The sequence below is a fragment of the Rhinopithecus bieti genome, unplaced genomic scaffold (assembly GCF_001698545.2).
Source record: "Rhinopithecus bieti isolate Rb0 unplaced genomic scaffold, ASM169854v2 scaffold_33937, whole genome shotgun sequence".
Lineage (NCBI taxonomy): Eukaryota > Metazoa > Chordata > Mammalia > Primates > Cercopithecidae > Rhinopithecus > Rhinopithecus bieti.
In genome coordinates, this window is record NW_016814873.1 from 1,293,842 (window position 1) to 1,314,986 (window position 21,145).

Here is a 21,145-nt window from a genome sequence, read left to right on the forward strand (position 1 = left end):
AAAAAAAAAAAAAAAAAAAAGAAAAGAAAAAAGAAGATACAAAATGTTACCTACAGTAAGAACCTATCTATGTTAAAAATTCATAGGCAATAGGATCAAAAGTAATAAAATACTTAGGAATAAATTTAACAAAAGAAGTGCAAGCTTTATACATTGAAGCTTTAAAACCACATTGAAAGAAACTAAGAAGAGCTAAATAAATGGAAAGATATCCTGTATTCATAGAATAGAAGACAATATTGTTAAGATGACAATACTCTCCAAATTGATCTATAAATTCAACACAATCTCTATAAAAAATCCCAGCTGGCTTTTTTTTTTTTTTTTTTTTTGCATAAATCAACAAGCCCATCCTAGAATTCATATAGAAATGCAAAGGACCGGCTGGGAGCGGTGGCTCAGACCTGTAATCCCAGCACTTTGGGAGGCTGAGGCGGGAGTATCATTTGAGGTCAGGAGTTCGAGACCAGCCAGGCCAATATGGTGAAACCCTGTCTCTACTAAAACTACAAAAATTAACAGGGTGTGGTGGCACAAGTCTGTAATCCCAGCTATTTGGGAGGCTGAGACATGAGGATCGCTGAACCATACCACTGTACTCCAGCCTAGGCGAAGGATGAGACTCTGAAAAGAAAACAAAACGAAAACAAAACAAAACAAAAGCCAGAGAGAGAGAAAAGAAAAGAATAGAAATGCAGGCTGGGCGTGGTGGCTCACGCCTGTAATCCTAGCACTTTTCAAGGCCGACATGGTGAGATTACCTGAGGTCGGGAGTTCAAGACCAGCCTGGCCAACATGGTGAAACCCTGTCTCTACTAAAAAAAAAAAAAAAAAAAAAAATTACAAAAAATTAGTTGGGTGCAGTGGTGCATGCCTGTAATCCCAGCTCCTCTGGAGGCTGAGGCCGGAGAATCACTTGAACCCAAGAGGCCGAGGTTGCAGTGAGCCAAGATCATGCCACTGCACTCTAGCTCTAGCCTGGGCTACAGAGCGAGACTTGGTCTCAAAAAAAAAAAAAAAAAAAAAAAAAAAAAGCAAAGGGCCAGAATAGCCATTGAAATCTTTAACAGGAAGAAAGTTGTAGGACTCACACTTCCTTATTTCAAAACATACTACAAAGCTACAGACTGTGTGGTTTTCAAAGAAGATAGACATATATATCAATGTAATGTAGTGGAATTGAGAATCCAGAAATAAACCCATACGTTTATGGGCAATTGATTTTGAACAAGAGTGCCAAAACAGTTCAATGGAGAAAGAATAGTCTTTTCAACAAATGGTGTTGACCGGGCATGGTGGCTCATGCCTATAATCCCAGCACTTTGGGAGGTCAAGGCAGGAGGATCACTTGAGCTCAGGAGTTTGAGACTAGCCTGGGCAACATAGTGAGACATTGTCTCTACTAAGAATAAAAATCAGGCTGGGCATGGTGGCTCATGCCTGTAATCCTAACACTTTGGGAGGCCAAGGTGGGTGGATCACCTGAGGTCAGGAGTTCGACACCAGCCTGGCTAACATGGCGAAACCCCATCTTAGCCAGCATAGTGGCAGGCGCCTATAATCCCAGCTACTCAGGAGGCTGAGGCAGGATAATCGCTTGAACCCAGGAGGCGGAGGTTGCAGTGAGCCAAGACTATGCCACTTCACTCCAGCCTGGACAAAAAAGCAAAACTCCATGTCAAAAAAAAAAAAAAATTAAAATTAAAATTAAAAAATTAACTGAACGTGGTGGCCCATGCCCATAGTGCCAGCTGCTTGGGAGGCTGAGGTGGGAGTCTGAGAGGTCAAGGCTACAGTGAGCTGTGGTTGTACCACTGTGCTTCAGCTTGGGTGACAGAGTGAGACTCTGTCTCAAAAAAAAAAAAAAAAAAAAAAAAAAAGGAAAGAAACCTTTGAAGTCAATTTAGCATAAAGCCCTCCACTCTTTTTTTTTTTTTGACAGGGTTTTTCTCTGTTGCTCAGGCTGGAGTGCAGTGGCATGATCATGGCTCCCTGCAGCCTTGACCTCCTGGACTCAAGCAATCCTCCCACTTCAGCCTCCCAAGTAGCTGGAGCCACAGGCATGGCCCACCACACCTGGCTAATTTTTGTATTTTTTGTAGTGACGGGGTTTCACCATGTTGCCCAGACTGGTCTCCAACTCCTGGGTTCAAGTGTTCCTCCCGCCTTGGCCTCCCAAAGTACTGGGATTGCAGGAGTGAGCCACCTTGCCCAGCCTAAGCCCCTTACTCTTGATACCTGATCACCCTTGATGTCTGATCAGGTTCCTCATCCTTCACCATCCATCAAGTGATATCTGATTACCTCAGCCTGTCTTTGGCAAGAATCTTGTAAGGTTTTAGCATGAATCCCCTTTACCCCTGGTGTTTTCTCTTAATAATTTCCCATCTCCTGACCCCCACCCTGCACCTCAGTTATAAATTCCCACTTCCCAGGCTGTATTGAGAGTTGAGCTCAATTTCTCTTTCTGCCCCACTGCAAAATCCCATTGTCATGGTCCCTATACCTATCACAATGGTCCTGAATAAAGTCTGCCTTACCATGCTTTGACAAGTGTCACTGAATAATCTTTTTCTTTAACAAGATATTTTCCCTTCATTAAAAATTGTCTACAATTAATGTACTTTTTTTCAGGAAAGTGATTTTAAAATAACAAATGGTTTTGGGAGGTCGAGGTTGGTGAAAGACCTGAGGTCAGGAGTTCAAGACCAGCCTGGCCAAAATAGCAAAACCCCATCTCTACTAAAAATACAAAAATTAGCCAGGCATGATGGTACGCACCTGTAGTTCCAGCCACTTGGGAGGCTGAGGCAGGGGCATTGGCTTGAACTTAGGAGGCGGAGGTTATAGTGAGCCGAGATTGCAACACTGCACTCCAGTCTAGTGACAGAGCAAGACTCCATCTCAAAAAACAAAACAAAACAAAACAGTCAAGAAATGGCTACAAATGAGAGTCCCTGAGTGCTGAGGGAGGTGGGGCAGAGGTGAGGTGCGTATGGCCGCAGGGGAAGACCTTCAGGAGGAAGTATGTGTGGCCCCTGAGACTGGCTACCGAACCTTGAATGCCTCTCCAGATGCCTGAAGCAGAATTAAATCCTAAAAATTAAGGCACTGTGTTATTTTTCTATACTGGGTTCAAATCTACACACTGTGTTATAAAAGTCAGGCCAAGCCAGCATCTTCCCATGGTTCATAAACTAGTTTACACAATTTATCTTCCTCCAGTTCTTCTCAGTTATTTTTTCTGCCAGTGAACCCTGAGACTGAGGAAAGAAAATATCTCGTGGTTGCAATGAGTGTAGGATTCTTTTTTTTAAAAAACTATATAGCAAATACTGGCATTGCTTACCTATTCGAATATTATTCACTTTTCTTTCTGTTGAGGGGAAAAAAAAAAAAAGTGACCCTGCGTCTCACATGATTCAATCCGTAGCCTAGGCAAGTTCTAATTTTCTGACTTCATTTATTTATTATTTATTTATGTTTTGAGACGGAGTCTCGCTCTGTCGCCCAGGCTGGAGTGCAGTGGCCGGATCTCGGCTCACTGCAAGCTCCGCCTCCTGGGTTCACGCCATTCTCCTGCCTCAGCCTCCCGAGCAGCTGGGACTACAGGCGCCCACGACCACGCCCAGCTAGTTTTTTGTATTTTTTAGTAGAGATGGGGTTTCACCGTGTTAGCCAGGATGGTCTCGATCTCCTGACCTCGTGATCCACCCGTCTCGGCCTCCCAAAGTGCTGGGATTACAGGCTTGAGCCACTGCGCCCGGCCAATTTTCTGACTTCATTAACCATTTGAGTACATGATAATAAAGATATTATGATCCTTTGCCAACAGTACTTTACTATTTAAAAATAATTTTCACATGGTGGTTTACAATTTAGAATATCATTTTCACAAATATTACTGTATTTGAGTCTCGCCATAATATTGCCCAGATTTGTGCTTACCTACAGATGGGGCCAACAGAGCAGACAGAGATGGAATGAGACGTGATCTCAGCACTATCACTGCTGCTCTCTGATGCCATCTAGTGCAGGTTCAGCTTAACATTTATTTCTATTTGAAGCACTATTGCCATCTGCCTCTTGGTGTCATCATTCTTTCCAATCTGGATGAAGCCCTCTCTCTGACCTGCATCCTTGTCCTCTGGGTCTTGTCTCTGCCTTTCCCTGGCCTCATTGTCTCCTTTAAAACCTTCAGTGTGTGTAAATGCTGGTCATGGTGTGGGTGAAGGATGCCAGGAAGGGAGGCAGGGTATAGCAGGGCCCTCTTTTTCTTTTCTTTTCTCTTTTCTTTTCTTTTCTTTTCTTTTCTTTTCTTTTCTTTTCTTTTCTTTTCTTTCTTAAGATGGAGTCTCACTCTGTCGCCCAGGCTGGAGTGCAGTGGTGTGATCTCGGCTCACTGCAACCTCTGCCACCGGGGTTCAAGTGATTCTTCTGCCTCAGCCTCCTGAGCAGTTGGGATTACAGGCACCCACCACCACACTCGGCTAATTTTTGTGTTTTTAGTAGCGACAGGGTTTCACCATCTTGGCCAGGCTGATCTTGAACTCTTGACCTCGTGATCCACCCACCCTCTTTCTTTTGCAGTGCTTGCTGTACTTCTAGAGTTGTCCTAGAGGATGTGGGTTTCAAGGTAGCAAACACACCCATTTGGGTTGCTTTTTTATATTTTTCATATGACATATTTCCAGATACATCAGTAAAGATGCTGTGGAAAAATTTCTGAAAGGGGTGGTATAGAAGATGCCAACCCCAGTGGGAGTAGAGCTGAGAAGCAGGACCATGATGGTAAGAAGAATACAAAGGAATCCCAGCCTCATTCATTCTCCCTTCGAACAAGAGCTTAGCTGAACACAGGAAAAGCAGAGGTCTGAAGCGCTGTGTCTGAAGGATGCCCCCAGAGCTTTGAGGGCTCTGCTGTAGCATCTTTATCTTTGCGCATTCTCCACCACAGACACCTGGTGATCCCCTAAACATCCACAGGACCTGAGCCAGGTGCAGCGCCCAGAACGCTGCAGGGGCCCTCAGCGCTGGGGATACAGCCTTCTTGCTCCACCTGCTGGCTCTCTGCCTTATTACATGTTACCGTTTCAATCATGACTAAATATATTCATGCACATCATATATGAATGTCTACAAATGCCTTGAAAGATTGCAAGACAACAAAAGACTAAAAGTAATTTTCTCTATGTGGTAAGATTAAGGGGGCTTTTCACTTTTTTTTTTTTTGAGACGGAGTCTCGCTCTGTCGCCCAGGCTGGAGTGCAGTGGCTGGTTCTCAGCTCACTGCAAGCTCCGCCTCCCGGGTTTAAGCCATTCTCCTGCCTCAGCCTCCCGAGTAGCTGGGACTACAGGCGCCCGCCACCTCGCCCAGCTAGTTTTTTTTTTTTTTTGTATTTTTTAGTAGAGACGGGGTTTCACCGTGTTAGCCAGGAGGGTCTCGATCTCCTGACCTCGTGATCCGCCCGTCTCGGCCTCCCAAAGTGCTGGGATTACAGGCTTGAGCCACCGCGCCCGGCCGCTTTTCACTTTTTAATGTTGATATGTTTGTTAAATTATCTACAATTAAGTGGATCATTGTGTAATCAGTAAAAAAATTAATCCAAGTAGTCTTCCAACTAAAAAAATATTATTCTATGATTCATCCTGGCATTTTCATGGCCTTATTTTTACATTTATGTTTTCGAGCCTTCTGGATTTTAGTTTAAGGAGAGTTATAGATCTGCTGTTTCCTTTTTCCAGATAACTAGTTGTTGCAACCTTTAGCAACCTAAATGTTCATCAATAGGCATCTCATTAAGTAAATTATGCTCCATATGGACACAAATAAAGGAACAATAGACACCAGGCCTACTTGAGGGAGGAGAATGGGAGGAGGGTAAGGATTGAAAAACTACCTATCAGATACTACGCTTACTACCTGGGGGACAAAATAATCTATACACCAAACCCCCACAACATGGACTTTTCCTATAGAACAAACCTGCACATGTACCCCTAAGCATAAAATAAAAGTTAACAAACAAACAAATAGCAGCTGGGTGCCGTGGCTCACGCCTGTAATCCCAGCACTTTGGGAGGCCGAGGTGGGCAGATCACAAGGTCAGGAAATGGAGACTGTCTTGACCAACATGGTGAAACCCTGTCTCTACTAAAATACAAAAAATTAGCTGGGCGTGGTGGCACATGCCTGTAATCCCAGGTCCTTGGGAGGCTGAGGCAGTGGAATTGCTTGAACCTGGGAGGTGGAGGTTACAATGAGCTGAGGTCGCGCCACCACACTTCAGCCTGATGACAGAGCAAGACTCCGTCTCAAACAACAACAACAAACAAACAAGTAAATAATGCTACAGCCACCCACTGAAATACTATGCAGACATGAAAAATGAGAGAATTTGATGTCATGTGCTGATAGGACAAATGCTCACATCATATTATTAGGTGGAAAAGCAAAGTAGGAGGCCGAGCGCGGGGGCTCACACCTGTAATCCCAGCACTTTGGGAGGCCGAAGCGGACGGATCACCTGAGGTCAGGAGTTCGAGACCAGCCTGACCAACATGGAGAAACCCTATCTCTACTAAAAATACAAAAAAATTAGCCAGGCGTGGTGGCAGGAGCCTGTAATCCCAGCTACTCAGGAGGCTGAGGCAGGAGAATTGCTTGAACCAGGAAGGTGGAGGTTGCAGTGAGCCGAGGTTGCACTAATGCACTCTACTCTGGGCAACAAGAGTGAAACCGTCTCAAAAAAAAAAAAAAAAAAAAAAAAAAAAAAAAATTGGAAGAAAACTTCAATTTTATTTATTTATTCAGTAAATATCTTCTGAGTTTTTGTTTTGTTTCGTTTTGTTTGAGACGGAGTTTTGCTCTGTTGCCCAGGCTGGAGTGCAGCGGCATGATCTCGGCTCACTTCAACCTCTGCCTCCAGGGTTCAAGCAATTTTCCTGCTTCAGCCTCCCCAGTAGCTGGGATTACAGGTGCCCACTATCATGCCCAGCTAATTTTTGTAGTTTTAGTAGAGACAGGGTTTCACCATGTTGGCCAGGCTGGGCTCGAATTCCCAACCTCAGGTGATCCACCCACTTCCGCCTTCCAAAGTACTGGGATTACAGGTGTGAGCCACCGCCCTGCCAGTAAACATTTTCTGAATGTCTGGTATATCCAGGTGAAGCTGTTAAGTTGCTTCTTCCTTTTGTTTGGGTATTTTTTTGGAGCGGGGAGTGGTCCCACTCTGCCTTCCAGAGTGGAGGGCAGTGGCTAAATCAAAGCTTACTGCAGCTTTAAACTCCTAGGTTCAAGTAATTCTCCTGCCTCAGCCTCCCAAGTATCTGGGATCACAAGCACATGGCACTGCTCCTGGCTCCTGTTTCTTGCTTTTGTTAAGGAAAGCTTCCCGGAGGAAGCACAAATGGGTGCACCTAAAGTCTCTTTGATGTTGCTAGTGGGACTGAGGAGCAGGAAATGGTGGCCCATGGGAGCAACAAACAGCAAAGGATGTCCTTAGCTATGCGAAGGCCTTGCAGAGGAGTCTTGCTGATAATGGTCACTTCATCTTGGAGTTCATAGCTGGTTCCTTGCATGCTGGAGATACAAAGTGATCCTACCCTTCCAAGAGTTTTAGCTTCCTAAAAACTCTTGCAGTAATTCTGCCAGTGGATTTATTATTAAAGGGAAGCAGAGGGTGCTAGTGTGTTGCCCTCGATAAAGGGAAGTTAAGAAGTGGAAAAACACAATTCTCAAACTTTTTTGTTATTCATTAACTCATGTCATCATTTTATTTAACTCATTAATGAGAGAACCAATAAGGAGACAAAAGAGCTGCTTTGAGGAGCATTTGAGAGATAGGAATTTAAACAGTCAATAAGAAAAGAATTGTCAGGCCAGGCGTGGTGGCTCACGCTCTAATCCCAGCACTTTGGGAAGCTGAGGCGGGCGTATCACAAGGTCAGGAGTTTGAGACCAGCCTGGCCAACATGGCGAAACCCTGTCTCTACTAAAAATACAAAAAAATTAGCTGGGTGTGGTGGTGGGCACCTGTAATCCTAGCTACTCAGGAGGCTGAGGCAGGAGAATCGCTTGAACCCGGGAGGCGGAGGTTGCAGTGAGCCAAGAATGCGCCACTGCACTCCTGCCTGGGCAACAGAGCAAGACTCCATCTCAAAAAAAAGAAAAGATTTGTCAAAATTAGATTGATAATTTAGATATAGGACTGGTTAACTTTCTAGGATGGTAAAACCAAAACCCCTTTGTGATTAACTTCTCAATTGGGCAATAAAACCCCTTTGTGATTAACTTCTCAATTGGGCAATAAAACCCCTTTGTGATTAACTTCTCAATTGGGCAATAAAACCCTATGATTTTATCAAGTTCTGCAGGTTAGCCTTTACCCGACAGGACTATAAATGTCGGTGCATTTGTAAGTTGTAGATTATTTATCAAATGTATTGTGACAACAAAGTCACATTCCCTGGGAGAGTCAGATGAGTATCAAGCAAGCTTATTAGAAAATGCTCTAGACCAGGTGCAGTGGCTCATGCCTGTAATCCCAACAGTTTGGGAGGCCGGGGCGGGTGGATCACTTGAGGTCAGAAGTTCGAGATCAGCCTGGCCAACATGGTGAAGCCCCATCTCTACTAAAAATACAAAAAATTAGCTGAGCATGGTGGAGCATGCCTGTAATCCTAGCTACTTGGGAGGCTGAGATAGGAGAATCACTTGAACCCAGGAGGCAGAGGTTGCAGTGAGCCAAGATCATGCCACTGCACGCCAGCCTGGGTGACAGAGTGAGATTCCATTTCAAAAAAAAAGAAAAAGAAAAAAGAAAAAATGCTGGCCAGGCGTGGTGGCTCAAGCCTGTAATCCCAGCACTTTGGGAGGCCGAGACGGGCGGATCACGAGGTCAGGAGATCGAGACCATCCTGGCTAACACGGTGAAACCCCGTCTCTACTAAAAAATACAAAATCTAGCTGGGCAAGGTGGCAGGCGCCTGTAGTCCCAGCTACTCGGGAGGCTGAGGCAGGAGAATGGCGTAAACCCGGGAGGCGGAGCTTGCAGTGAGCTGAGATCCGGCCACTGCACTCCAGCCTGGGCGACAGAGCGAGACTCTGTCTCAAAAAAAAAAAGAAAAAATGCTCTAATGTGATATCAAAAAAACAAAACAAGAAACCAAAAAATCCTCATTTTACCTTTTCCAAGTTTCAAGAAATGATTCTTTCACAGCAAAGAAGAACTCATGTACCTGGGTTACTTAGTAAGTATAGGAACTTGAACAAGTTGCTAACTTACTAACCCTTTCTGGACATCAGTTTCCTGGTCTATAAAATGGGAATAATAATACTGTGATAGAGTTTATTTCTCCCATGTGAAAGAGCATACAGCTATAAGATGGAGTTCACTTTTTTTTTTTTTGAGACGGTGTCTCACTCTGTCACCAGGCTGGAGTGCAGTGGCACAATCTCAGCTCACTGCAACCTTCATCTCCCTGGTTCAAGCGATTCTCCTGCCTCAGCCTCCCGAGTAGCTGGGATCACAGGCATGTACCACCACACCTGGCTAATTTTTGTAATTTTAGTAGAGATGGCTTTCACCATGTTGGCCAGGCTGGTCTCGAGCTCCTCACCTCGTGATTTACCCTCCTCGGCCTCCCAAAGTGCTGGGATTACAGGTGTGAACACAGCACCCGGCCAGAGTTCCCTTTTTAAAATTATTCCAATCCTATTCTGAGAATGGTCGATTAATACTTGTAGATTTTACTTCTGGGTTTGTTTGACCAATATGAGACTGGGAGTGAGAATCTGTGCAAACTGAAGCCAGACGCCTAGACTGACCTGAATGAGAAGACAAGCTAGGGTTGTGAGACACCAAGCTTTGAGGCCTGGGAGAATAAGATGGGCTAAGAAAATAAACAGTCAGGATCTTGAGATATTTATTTGGAGGGATAGTTGAGCAAAAATACAGTTTAAATGGTCCACTTGAATATCAGCAGTGAACTGACCGTTATAAACAGAATGACAAGTGACACGATTATTAATAAGTAAAATCTAATTTTACGTCTTGGTAACTTTGCAAACAGCTTCTTGACATTTGCCTTTTACTGTTCCTTGTGCTTTCCATTATTTCACTTTACCCTCATCTACTTCTGAGATGGGCAGAAGAGGTGCTATTCTGTTTGACTGAGAACTTCATACAGTCAGGAGCTTCATAAAGTCATTTGCTTCTGTGTCTCTGCAGACTGAGGCCCTTCAGAAAATAATTTAAATAGAATTGAGTTTCCATTGTGCAGATGAAGTAACAGGCCCAGCGGCAAAGCCTGGGCCTGTGTCACCGAAGGTGACACTGTGGCAAAACTGTAACTAGAACCCAAGCCTCCTGTCCTCTACTAGAAGGTCTCCTATGCCCAGTAGCTATAAAGGTTTGTACTGCAGAGTTCTACCTTGCACGCTCTGGGAAGTATGCCTTGCATACTCCAGGCCTCTATATGTGGTCAGGAGTGGAGTCTAGGTGAGTGTACAAATAAAGCATCAGGCTGAGTTTGATGTTGCTGCCTTTTGGCCCTGGAGAAATGCTGGAGAGCCAGGCATGGGGGTGCCCGCCTGTAGTCCCAGCTAATCAGGAGGGTGAGGCAGGAGAATCACTTGAACCCAGAAGTTTGAGGCTGCAGTGAGCAATGATCGCACCACTGTACTGCAGTTCTGGGCCACAGAGACAAATCCCATCTCTCTCTCTCTTTCTTTTTTTCTTTTCAGACAGAGTCTTGCTCTATCGCTCAGGCTAGAGTGCAGTGGTGCCATCTTGGCTCACTGCGACCTCCACCTCCTGGGTTCAAGTGATTCACCTGCCTCAGCCTCCCGAGTAGCTGGGCAGGTGCGCACCACCATGCCCAGCTAACTTTTTATATTTTTAGTAGAGACAGGATTTCACCATGCTGGCCAGGCTGGTCTTGAACTCATGACCCCGTGATCCACCCGCCATGGCCTCCTAAAGTGCTGGGATTACAGGCGTGAGCCACTGCGCCCGGCCAGATCCCATCTCTTAAAAAAATTTTTAGAGATCCCATCTTTAAAAAAAAAATTATTAAAAAAATGTTGGAAAGAGAAAGACCAGAGAGAGTCACTCCTTTTGAAGTCCTCCCTAAAGTGTCGTCTTGCCAACCCTTCCAGTCATTCACACAACAATCCTAGTCATAAACTGGGACCATGCTTGCCATCACCAGGGGTCAGGAAAACTGGCCAGCTGAACCTGCTTGGATGGTGGAAGCTGAACGTGGGTGTTAGAGAAGATGTCGGGACTCCATGCTTGTCTGGAATCACTCCACCACATTCTGGTCAGTAGGTATAGGACTGACAAAGCCCTTCCTCAGAGATGCTGGGTCAGTGAGGAGACCCCAGCTTGCCTCAGCCATCTCACCCTACTCGCGTTTTAGCGTCTGGGGGGAAACTGAGAATGAAAGTGACCTTGAGTAAACTAAACACAGTTTGGCTATTCATTATATGTATTCCTGTATGTTCCTTTCTCATTCAATCCTCACTGGGTTGTTTTTGCATCTATCAAATAGTTCTAGGCTTTCCTCCCCATCAAACTCAGCCTTTTATGAATTTGCATACCAGAGACTTCCAAGCCACAGTTCAGAAGTGATTTGTGGAGAAAGGAGCAGTAAATTTGTGGAGAAATGAGCCTGGGAATGGACGCAGTGACCAGGCTGTGCAGCCATTTATATCTACTCCTCCCTCTGCTGGAGGCTGTTTGTTTGAGTTGGCAGGAAGCCAATCAGATGCACTGGATCAGGGTGTCCTGTCCAAGGAGACAGGGGGCTATTTGTCTTCTCTCATGAGAGAGACAGTCGTGGGAGGAGGAGGGAAGCGCTTAAGAACAGGGATGGAGTAGATAGGAAAAAGATAGCCAATCAGATCTCTCAAGAGTATAGTCGGCCGGGTACAGTGGCTCACGCCTGTAATCCCACAACTTTGGGAGGCCAAGGTGGGACCGTCACTTGAGTACAGGGGTTCTAGAGCAGCCTGGGGAAGACAAGGAGACCCTGTCTTTACAAATAATTTTTAAAATTTAGCTGGGTGTAGTGGTGCACATCTGTGCATCCAGCTACCTGAGAGGCTGAGATGGGAGGGACTGTTTGAATCTGGGAGGTCGAGGCTGCAGTGCACCATGATTGTATCACTGCATTCCAGCCTGGGTGACAGAGTGAGACCCTGTCTCAAAAAAAAAAAAAAAAGAAAGAAAGAAAGAAAGAAAGAAAGAAAGAAAGAAAGAAAGAAAGAAAGAAAGAAAGAAAGAAAGAAAGAAAGTATATTCACGGTGGCTTCCTGTTATTAGATATGACCCTAGTGAAAACCTGGAGCTTGTCTGAATTGGACGGCCAAGGAGAGAGGCAGAAGAGGATTAGTAGAAAAAGCAGAAACTTCTAGGCTTGACTCAACGACTGTATGGTGTGTGATTTGGGGCAAGCCACCTTCATCTCCATCTCCTCCTCTAGTAAATGTTCAGCATCCTGAGGTCTCCTCCAGTTCTGAAAGGGTATTTTTTTGTTGTTTTGTTGTGTTTTTTGAGATGGTGTCTCACTCTTTTGTCCAGGCTGGAGCGTAGTGGCACGATCTCAGCTCACTGCAACCTCCTTCTCCCGAGTTCAAGGGATTCACTCCCCTCAAGCCTCCCAAGGAGCTGGGATTACAGGCACACACCACCATGCCTGGCTAATTTTTGTATTTTTAGTAGAGACAGAGTTTCACCATGTTGGCCAGGCTGGTCTCGAACTCCTGACCTCAGGTGATCTGCCCACTTCGGCCTCCCAAAGTGTTGGGATTACAGGCGTGAGCCATAGTGCCCGGCCTCATTTTTTTTTTTTTAATTTTTAACTCACAAAACATGAAATTATATGGTTTTAATAATGCAAAGCTACTTTCATGGGGCTACAGCAGAGAGAAAATAAGGCTAAAATGGAACTCAAAGCTCAAAACATTTCTAAATGGCTGTTTACAGAGGCAGGTCGAGGGAGCCCTCCCTCTGCACTGATAGAAAACAAAAACAACTGGGCCTATTCGGCATTGTTGAAAATGTTCTATATCTTGATCTGGTGGGTTTTTACTTGTGTACATTAAGTGTACACAGGTAAAAATTCATTTAGCTATACACATAATTTCAATGACTTTTTTGTATGTAAATTATACCGCAATGGAAAGGTTTTAAAATGGACTTAATTAGGCCCAGCATGGTGGCTCATGCCTGTAATCCCAGCATTTTGGGAGGCTGAGGTGGGCAGATTGCTTGAGCCCAGGAGTTCGAGACCAGCCTGGGCAACATGGTGAAACCCCATCTCTACAAAAAAATACAAAAATTAGCTGGGTATGGTGGTGCACACCTGTAGTCCCAGCTGCTCTGAAGGCTGAGGTAAGAGGAGGAGGCAGAGCAGTGAGTCGAGATGGCGCCACTGCACTCCAGCCTGGGTGACAGAGCCAGACTATCTCAAAAAAAAAAAAAAAAAGTTAATTAGACGGGTGTGGTGGTGTGCGCCTGTAGTCCTAGCTAATTTCGAGGCTAAGTGGGGAAGATCTCTTGAGCCCACGTGTTCGAGGCTGCAGTGAACAATGATTGGGCCACTGCACTCCTGCTTGGGCAACAGATGGAGACCTTGTCTTAAAAAAAAAAAAGGAAAAAAAGGCCAGGCGCAGTGGCTCATGCCTGTAATCCCAGCACTTTGGGAGGCCAAGGCAGGCAGATCACGGGGTCAGGAGATCTAAACCATCCTGGTTAACATGGTGAAATCCCATCTCTACTAAAAATACAAAAATTTAGCCGGGCGTGGTGGCGGGCGCCTGTAGTCTCAGCTACTTGGGAGGCTGAGGCAGGAGAATGACGTGAACCCAGAAGGCGGAGCTTGCAGTGAGCCGAGATCACGCCACTGCACTCCAGCCTGGGTGACAGTGACAGACTCCATGTCAAAAAAAAAAAAAAAAAAAAAAAGGACTTTAGAAAAGTGAATTTCCATCCAGGAAGACTAAGGATCCCCTTCTGAGTATTTTTAAAATGTTATCTATTTGCGCTGAGGGAAGAGGTAGAATACTAGGGAACCAATAAGATAACCTCTCTTTTGGAGAGATTTCCAAAGTCCTTTATCCTCAGAAATTCTCATGTTCCTCCCCAGGGAACATGAAAAATCCTCCTTACTGTCTAATCTCCATCTCTCCTATTGCAATGCTAGCCACTCCCTCTGCCCTCATGGAGCCCAGCCTTTCCCCTGGCCTTAGACAAAATCTCTTTAGAGCCCTGTAGTTTGGAGTGTTGAGAGAGATTCCATTTCAACCTTTTCACCATCCGTTCTCTGCCCCTCGCCCTATTCTCTTCTTCTTGGGGATGTCAATTCCTGTTCTGAGACCGCCCCCAACCCAGGCCCTTTTCCGGTGGTATGTGCCAGCCGGTCCTGCATCCCACATCCCCAGCTGTTGACATTTCATTGCCATTACCCACAGAATAAAGAAAGGGGCCCTGTTATTCAACAATAGGGGAAAAGACAGAGACAATGGGAAATTGTGCTTCCGATGGGGTGGGGACTGAGAAGGAAAGGACAGACAGACAGACAGGGGGGTTGTACAGAAGAGGTCCGGTTTCCTGAAGCAGCTCAAAGTCCTGGGTGGTTCCCACCTGAGAGTCCGTTTGCAAAGGCAATGCGCAGTCAGGCACCAGAGGGCAGAGGTGAGTACTCTGTTGTGGGGAGAGGGGAGATGGGGATGCTGCTTACATGAGGTACATATGGAAAGGGAGGCAGCTCAAGCTTGGCATTATAGATCTTTGAGCCACATTTAGAGTTTATCCCCATCCTCATCAGTCCAACACCTTCATATCCACCGATCAACCTGCACCTCTCTGGTCCAAAGGCATCAAGAAACAATGAAGCACCTCACTTTCTGCACTCTTCCAGGTCATCATTCCTGGGTTGCTCCCTTTATTCCACTGCCCTTCATGGGTTCCCAGCCCTCATCCCAAGCCCAGCATCTTCCGCTAGTCCCAGAATAGTGATTTCCACAGATACAGTCACAGGGCTGGACACAGGTCTCTTAATAAGGCTGAGTGGACTGATGGGGGAGGGGGTCGTTCTTGGCATCTTGGCTTCTTCTTCGAGCACAGGACAGAAGCTTTTCCTCAAAGGTGCAAAAGGAGCAACTGTGTTGAACAGGTGCTCAAGTCCCAGGGTTTTAAGGTGCTTGGAACTCCCAGGAGCCTGGCAAAACCTTCATCCAGAACCTCTTCCTCAAGCAAGACAAAAAGCTGCTAAGCTCTGCTCCCTCCGTCTCTGTGAAGAGACCAGCTTCTAACTGGTAGGCAATGGAGCTGCTGACTACTCGTATTTTCTCTAAGGGGTATGAAGAGCATGTGTGTGCACTTGTTTTGAAATACAGAAATATAGATTAGTGATTAAGTGCTTGAGCCTCACTGTCAGATCTGGATTCAAATCCCAGCAAACCCGTCCTCTTACCAGCTGTGTGACCTCATTTCCTAAAATGTGTGCACTTTGGTTTCAGCATGTGTACAATAGGATTTATAATTGTTTCTGCCTCAGGATTGCTGGGAGGAGTAAATATAAAAATATGCATGTAAAGTGCTTAGAGCAGTGTCAGGCACATTCAATTTTAAAGGTATTCATTTGAGCTATCATTGTTGGTCTCAGTCAATTTCAGTCCTCATGATCACTCTTACTTACCAAGTTCTCCTATAAAGAAGTGTTCTCTTGCTCATGTTCACATCCCAGATACTTTCACTTTTAACCACTGAGAAGTTTTCTGTGCCTAACCTCCGTTTCTCCTACGGCAAGCTGGTCTTTGGTCCTCATTTACAGGAAGATGGAGCTCCATTCTTTAGATTTCTGGTGACTTCTCAGGGTGCTTCCTCCGTTTCCCCATTCCCCATCCCGTCTTCTCATGAATCCTTAATGAAAGTTCATTCATTAAGCCACACACACTTATTTAACACCACTATGTACCAGAAACTATGCTGGGAACTGGAGATAACAGCCAACACATACACAGCACTTACTACATTCCAGACACTATTTCAAGCGCTTTCCATATATCAATTCATTTGCTCCTCACAACTACTCAGTGAGGTAGGTGTGCTATTATTCCCCACATTTCACTGATGAGGACACTGAGGCAGAGAGAGGTTAAGTAACTTGTGCACGATAATTAACTTATGCATAGTCATGCAATTAGGAAATAGAGGAGCCAAATTTGGAAAATGAATACAGTGAAGTCGAGAAGTCTTCATTTTTTTTGAGACAAGGTCTTGCTCTATCTCCTAGGCTGGAGTGCAGTGGCACGATCTCGGCTCGCTGCAACCTCCACCTCCTGGGTTCAAGAAATTCTGCCTCAGCCTCCCTAGTAGCTGGAATTACAGGTGCATGCCACCATGCCCAGCTAAATTTTATATTTTTAGTAGAGACAGGATTTCGCCATGTTGGCCATGCTTGTCTTGAACTCTTAACCTCAAGTAATTCACCCGCCTCGGCCTCCCAAAGTGTTAGGATTACAGGCGTGAGCCACTGTGCCTGGCCTAGTCCAATTTTTTTTTTTTTAAGGTCAAGGGGATAAGAATGATACAACAGGTGCCGGAGGCGGTGGCTCATGCCTGTAATCCCAGCATTTTGGGAGGCCAAGGAGGGTGGATTACCTGAGGTCAGGAGTTCTCAAGACCAGCCAGGCCAACATGGTGAAACCCTGTTTCTACTACAAATACAAAAATTAGCCCAGAGTGGTGGCGGGTGCCTGTAGTCCCAGCCTACTCGGGAGGCTGAGGCAGGAGAATTGCTTGAACCCAGGAGGCGGAGGTTGCAGTGAGCTGAGATGGTGCCATTGCACTCTAGCCTGGGCAACAAGAGTGAAACTCCGTCTCAGAAAAAAAAAAAAAAAAAAAAAAAAAAAAAAAAAGAATGTACAAAAAAGGAGGAGCTGGGTGCAGTGGCTCAAACCTGTAGTTCCAGCTACTTAGGAGGCTGAGGTGGAAGCATTTGCTTGAGTGCAGGAGTTGGAGCCAGCCTGGGCGCAACATAGTAAGACCTGTATCTTCATTTTAAAAAATTTTAAAAGGGGGGAAATCAACTACTGTACTGAAATAGATAATTGCATTTAAAGTAGTTTTTAAAAATAACTTTATAATTTTATATTTTTTAACTTCGTAATTTCTGGAAAACCTCCTTGATATAGTCTATATACGGATACATATTATGTTCAAATTCACACTGTTAAGTTTAGGTGCTAATAAAAGTACTTGTAAGACAAAAACAGTCCTGGCTGGGTGTGGTGGCTCATGCTTGTAATCCCAGCATTCTGGGAGGCCAAGGCAGAAGGATTACTTGAGCCCAGGAGTTCAAGACCAGCCTGGGCAACATTTTGAAACTCCATCTCTACAAAAAATAGAAAAGAAAAAAAAAAATTAGTGGGGCATCGTGGTGTGCACCTGTAGTCCCAGCTACTCAGGAGGCTGAAATGGGAGAATGGCTTGAGCCTGGGAGGGCGAGGCTGCAGTAAGCAATGATCATACCACTGCACTCCAGTCTGGGCAAGAGAGTGAAACCCTATCTCAAAAACAAAGGTCCCCAGTCCAGCAGATCACAGTGCACTACAGTGTGGAAAACTGGGGGTGAGTAAAGGTTTCCCAAAGGAGGTGAGGCCTGTGCAACCAATGCAGGCACAAAGGAAAGGAAATGAGTGCAAACTTGGACTGTGTGGGAAACTGCCAGAAGTCCAGCATGTCTGGGGCACAGTGCAGGGGCCAAAGTGGTAAGAGGTGAGGTGGGGGCCATGCTGGAGAAGCAGGGAGCAACTGGATTATAGACAGCCTTGGAAGCTGTGGTTATGAGATTGGATTTTATCCTTGGGGCAACCGGGAGTCACTTTCAAGCAAGAGAGTGACAAGGCCAGGCACAGTGGCTCACGCCTGCTGTAATCCCAGCACCAGCCTTGTCAACGCAGCATGACTTTGTCTCTACTAAAAACTTAAAAGAAAAAATTAGCTGGGGTGGTGGCACATGTCTGTAGTCTCAACTACTCAGGAGGCTGAAGTGGAAGGATCACCTGGGGCTAGATGTTAGGGGCTGCAGTGAACCATGATCATGCCACTGCACTCCAGCCTGGAATATGGAGCAAGACTCTGTCTCAAGAAAAAAAAAAAAAAAAAGCGGGAGAGTGATAAGATCATTTTGACTTTGGCTTCAAGATGGAGAATGGGTGCTGGGAGAGGATAGAGACGAGCTGGCAGTCCAGATGGCAAGCTAGGGAAGTAGCACTTTTGATGAAGGGGACAGGTAGAGGAGATGCTAAATTAGTACCTGCAGGCTGAGAGGATGTGACAGAGGAAGAGAGGGAGAGGAAGAGGATTGCTACTGCCTTCCTCCCCTCATCACCTTCCTTTTGTCACCTACCCCTTCTCTCTGCCCCGGTGGCTTCCAACTGGACAGTCCCTTCTAGGAATCTCTGATGGGAGTTCACTGACAACCCTGCTTTTCCCCACCCTTTTGCCCCAGTCCTAACTGCCCACTCTTTGTGCCCTGCAGACAGTGCTGGGCTGCCCCCCATCATGCCAGGTGGGCTCACCCTCCCCACACTCTGCTGCTTTCTTCTTTGGGCCTTCACCATCTTCCACAAAGGCCAAGGAGACCCAGGTAAGACCCCAGCCCAGGCCAGAATCTGGGGAAACTCGGGGAGGCTGCAAGGGTGGGGAAAGGGGAAAGGGCAGTTGTTGCAGGTACTCAGGGAGTGAAAGTCATTGCTGAGAAAGCAATGGAGGAGAGGGTTGGGGGGCTCTGGAGAAAGCATTTGGGGAGCAGGGTCTGATGGGCACTTGGAGCAATGAGGATCGGGGTTCCTGCCACTGTGGCCCCTCTGCTCAGCATCCCACCCGGGCCCCCACTACCTCCTGCCCCCCATCCACGAGGTCATTCACTCTCATCGTGGGGCCACGGCCACGCTGCCCTGCGTCTTGGGCACCACGCCTCCTAGCTATAAGGTGCGCTGGAGCAAGGTGGAGCCTGGGGAGCTCCAGGAAACTCTGATCCTCGTCACCAACGGACTGCACGCCCGGGGGTATGGGCCCCTGGGAGGGCGCGCCAGGATGCGGAGGGGGCATCGGCTAGACGCCTCCCTGGTCATCGCTGGCGTGCGCCTGGAGGACGAAGGCCGGTACCGCTGCGAGCTCATCAATGGCATCGAGGACGAGAGCGTGGCGCTGACCTTGAGTCTGGAAGGTGAGGCCCTTCCACTCCCGCCCCATTCCTCTGTAGCAGGCGGGACCGCCTCGCCTGGGTCTCCCAGGGCTCCTTTCCAGTGTCTCCCCCTCACCCCCGGGGACCCCAGCTCCCTCTCCCAGGCCGCGCCGCCCTTTCTCCCCCTCCGCTCCCATCTGCTGGCCCTCCCCAGGCTCTCCGCCACCCCCTAGGTGTGGTGTTTCCGTACCAACCCAGCCGGGGCCGGTACCAGTTCAATTACTACGAAGCGAAGCAAGCGTGCGAGGAGCAGGACGGACGCCTGGCCACCTACTCCCAGCTCTACCAGGGTGAGCGGCCGAACCCAGCACCTCCCAGGCCCCGCAGAGCTGTCTCAGGGGCCCGAGAGAGGGCGCCAGGCGAGCTCAGTCTGGCTCCTGCCTGTGACGCCTCTCATCCCCGACCCCCGCCGTCTCCCGCCAGCTTGGACTGAGGGTCTGGACTGGTGTAACGCGGGCTGGCTGCTCGAGGGCTCCGTGCGCTATCCTGTGCTCACTGCGCGCGCCCCGTGCGGCGGCCGAGGCCGGCCCGGGATCCGCAGCTACGGGCCCCGCGACCGGATGCGCGACCGCTACGACGCCTTCTGTTTCACCTCCGCGCTGGCAGGTGAAACGCGGGGCGAAGGCAGGGTCTTGGGGCGGGGTCTGAAAAATGTGGAGGGCGAGGAGTGGACCTCAGCTTGAGATCAGGGCAGGGTCTCCGGGTCCCTCCAAGGCACCGCCCCTCCATCAGCCTGCTCGCCCGTCCACCTGGGCTCCAGCCCACCTCTCCAAACCCTCCCTGCACTTCTGCCTCGATCCCCCCACTCCTAGTACCCAAGCTCGCTCCAGCACCTCTGCGGCCCCGCCCCCCAACTCCGCCTTCTGGGAGTCAGCCGCCCCGCCTCGCCCCGCCTACCCTACTTTCGGTCGGTGACCCGCTGTGGTCCCCAGGTCAAGTGTTCTTCGTGCCCGGGCGGCTGACGCTGTCTGAAGCCCACGCGGCGTGCCGGCGACGAGGCGCCGTCGTGGCCAAGGTTGGGCACCTCTACGCCGCCTGGAAATTCTCGGGGCTAGACCAGTGCGACGGCGGCTGGCTGGCTGACGGCAGTGTGCGCTTCCCAATCATCACGCCGCGGCCGCGCTGCGGGGGGCTCCCGGATCCCGGAGTACGCAGCTTCGGCTTCCCCAGGCCCCAGCAGGCAGCCTATGGGACCTACTGCTACGCCGAGAATTAGGCGCCCACCGTGTCCCCTCCAGCGCGCGCGACGAAGCTTGGGAGTCGTGGCGGGGTTCTCTCGCCACCCCTTTCCGGAGAACCTCCCCTCCCTCCAGACCCGGAGCGGCCTCTCCAGACCTGTCTTCCCAGCCGGGGCCTGCGGGCCTCGGACCCTGGCTGGCCCGGTGGCGGAGAGGGGAAGCGGGGGCGCCCCCGGCGGCGAGATGCGGCGGTGACCCTCGGACCCGGTGCGGTTCACGAGCCCCAGGAGAGGACTCAGCTACCGCCGAGGGGAGGGAGAGGCGGCCGGGGGCATTAACTGACCTCTGAGTACAGCAATAAAATAACCTGGGGATCTTTTGTGTTGGGCGGAGCTGTAAGCGCTGCGAGGCGTGGAGAGGTGTGTGTGTGTGTGTGTGTGTGTGTGTGTGTGTGTGCGCGCGCGCGCGCGCGCATGTCGGGGCTGATGACCCGTGATCCTGCGTGTCCACTGAGCACCTAAGACAGGGTAAGGGGCAGGGCTGTTGCCGTTACGGGGTGGGTCAGCGGATGAGCGGGAGTGCGGTGGGAGGGCACCAATAGGCCAACGGAGAGGGAGAACTGGAGACCACGTGGGCGCCTGGCCCAAGCGTGAGAACCCAGCATGTTGTTGCGCCAGGCGCCACGCGGGGGCGCCGCACACTCA

The 21,145-nt window shown here is 48.2% G+C and overlaps 1 protein-coding gene across 4 annotated transcripts in view; it reads left to right on the top strand.

Moving 5' to 3' along the window:
• The window catches only part of HAPLN2 (hyaluronan and proteoglycan link protein 2), a 25,860-nt gene extending 5,040 nt beyond the window's left edge, over positions 1-20,820 (top strand). The window contains exons 1-7 of one of the 4 annotated variants that reach the window (XM_017852516.1): positions 13,997-14,702; positions 15,184-15,325; positions 18,556-18,663; positions 18,892-19,245; positions 19,437-19,553; positions 19,687-19,869; positions 20,196-20,820. In XM_017852516.1, the coding sequence (XP_017708005.1) occupies positions 18,579-18,663; positions 18,892-19,245; positions 19,437-19,553; positions 19,687-19,869; positions 20,196-20,479 (1,023 nt within the window). In that variant the 5' untranslated portion in view covers positions 13,997-14,702; positions 15,184-15,325; positions 18,556-18,578 and the 3' untranslated portion in view covers positions 20,480-20,820. Of the gene's footprint in view, positions 1-13,996; positions 14,703-15,134; positions 15,326-18,555; positions 18,664-18,891; positions 19,246-19,436; positions 19,554-19,686; positions 19,870-20,195 lie in introns of those variants that run through there. The other 3 variants (XM_017852517.1, XM_017852515.1, XM_017852518.1) reach the window with 3 other exon arrangements.
• Positions 20,821-21,145: the final 325 nt, after the last annotated feature.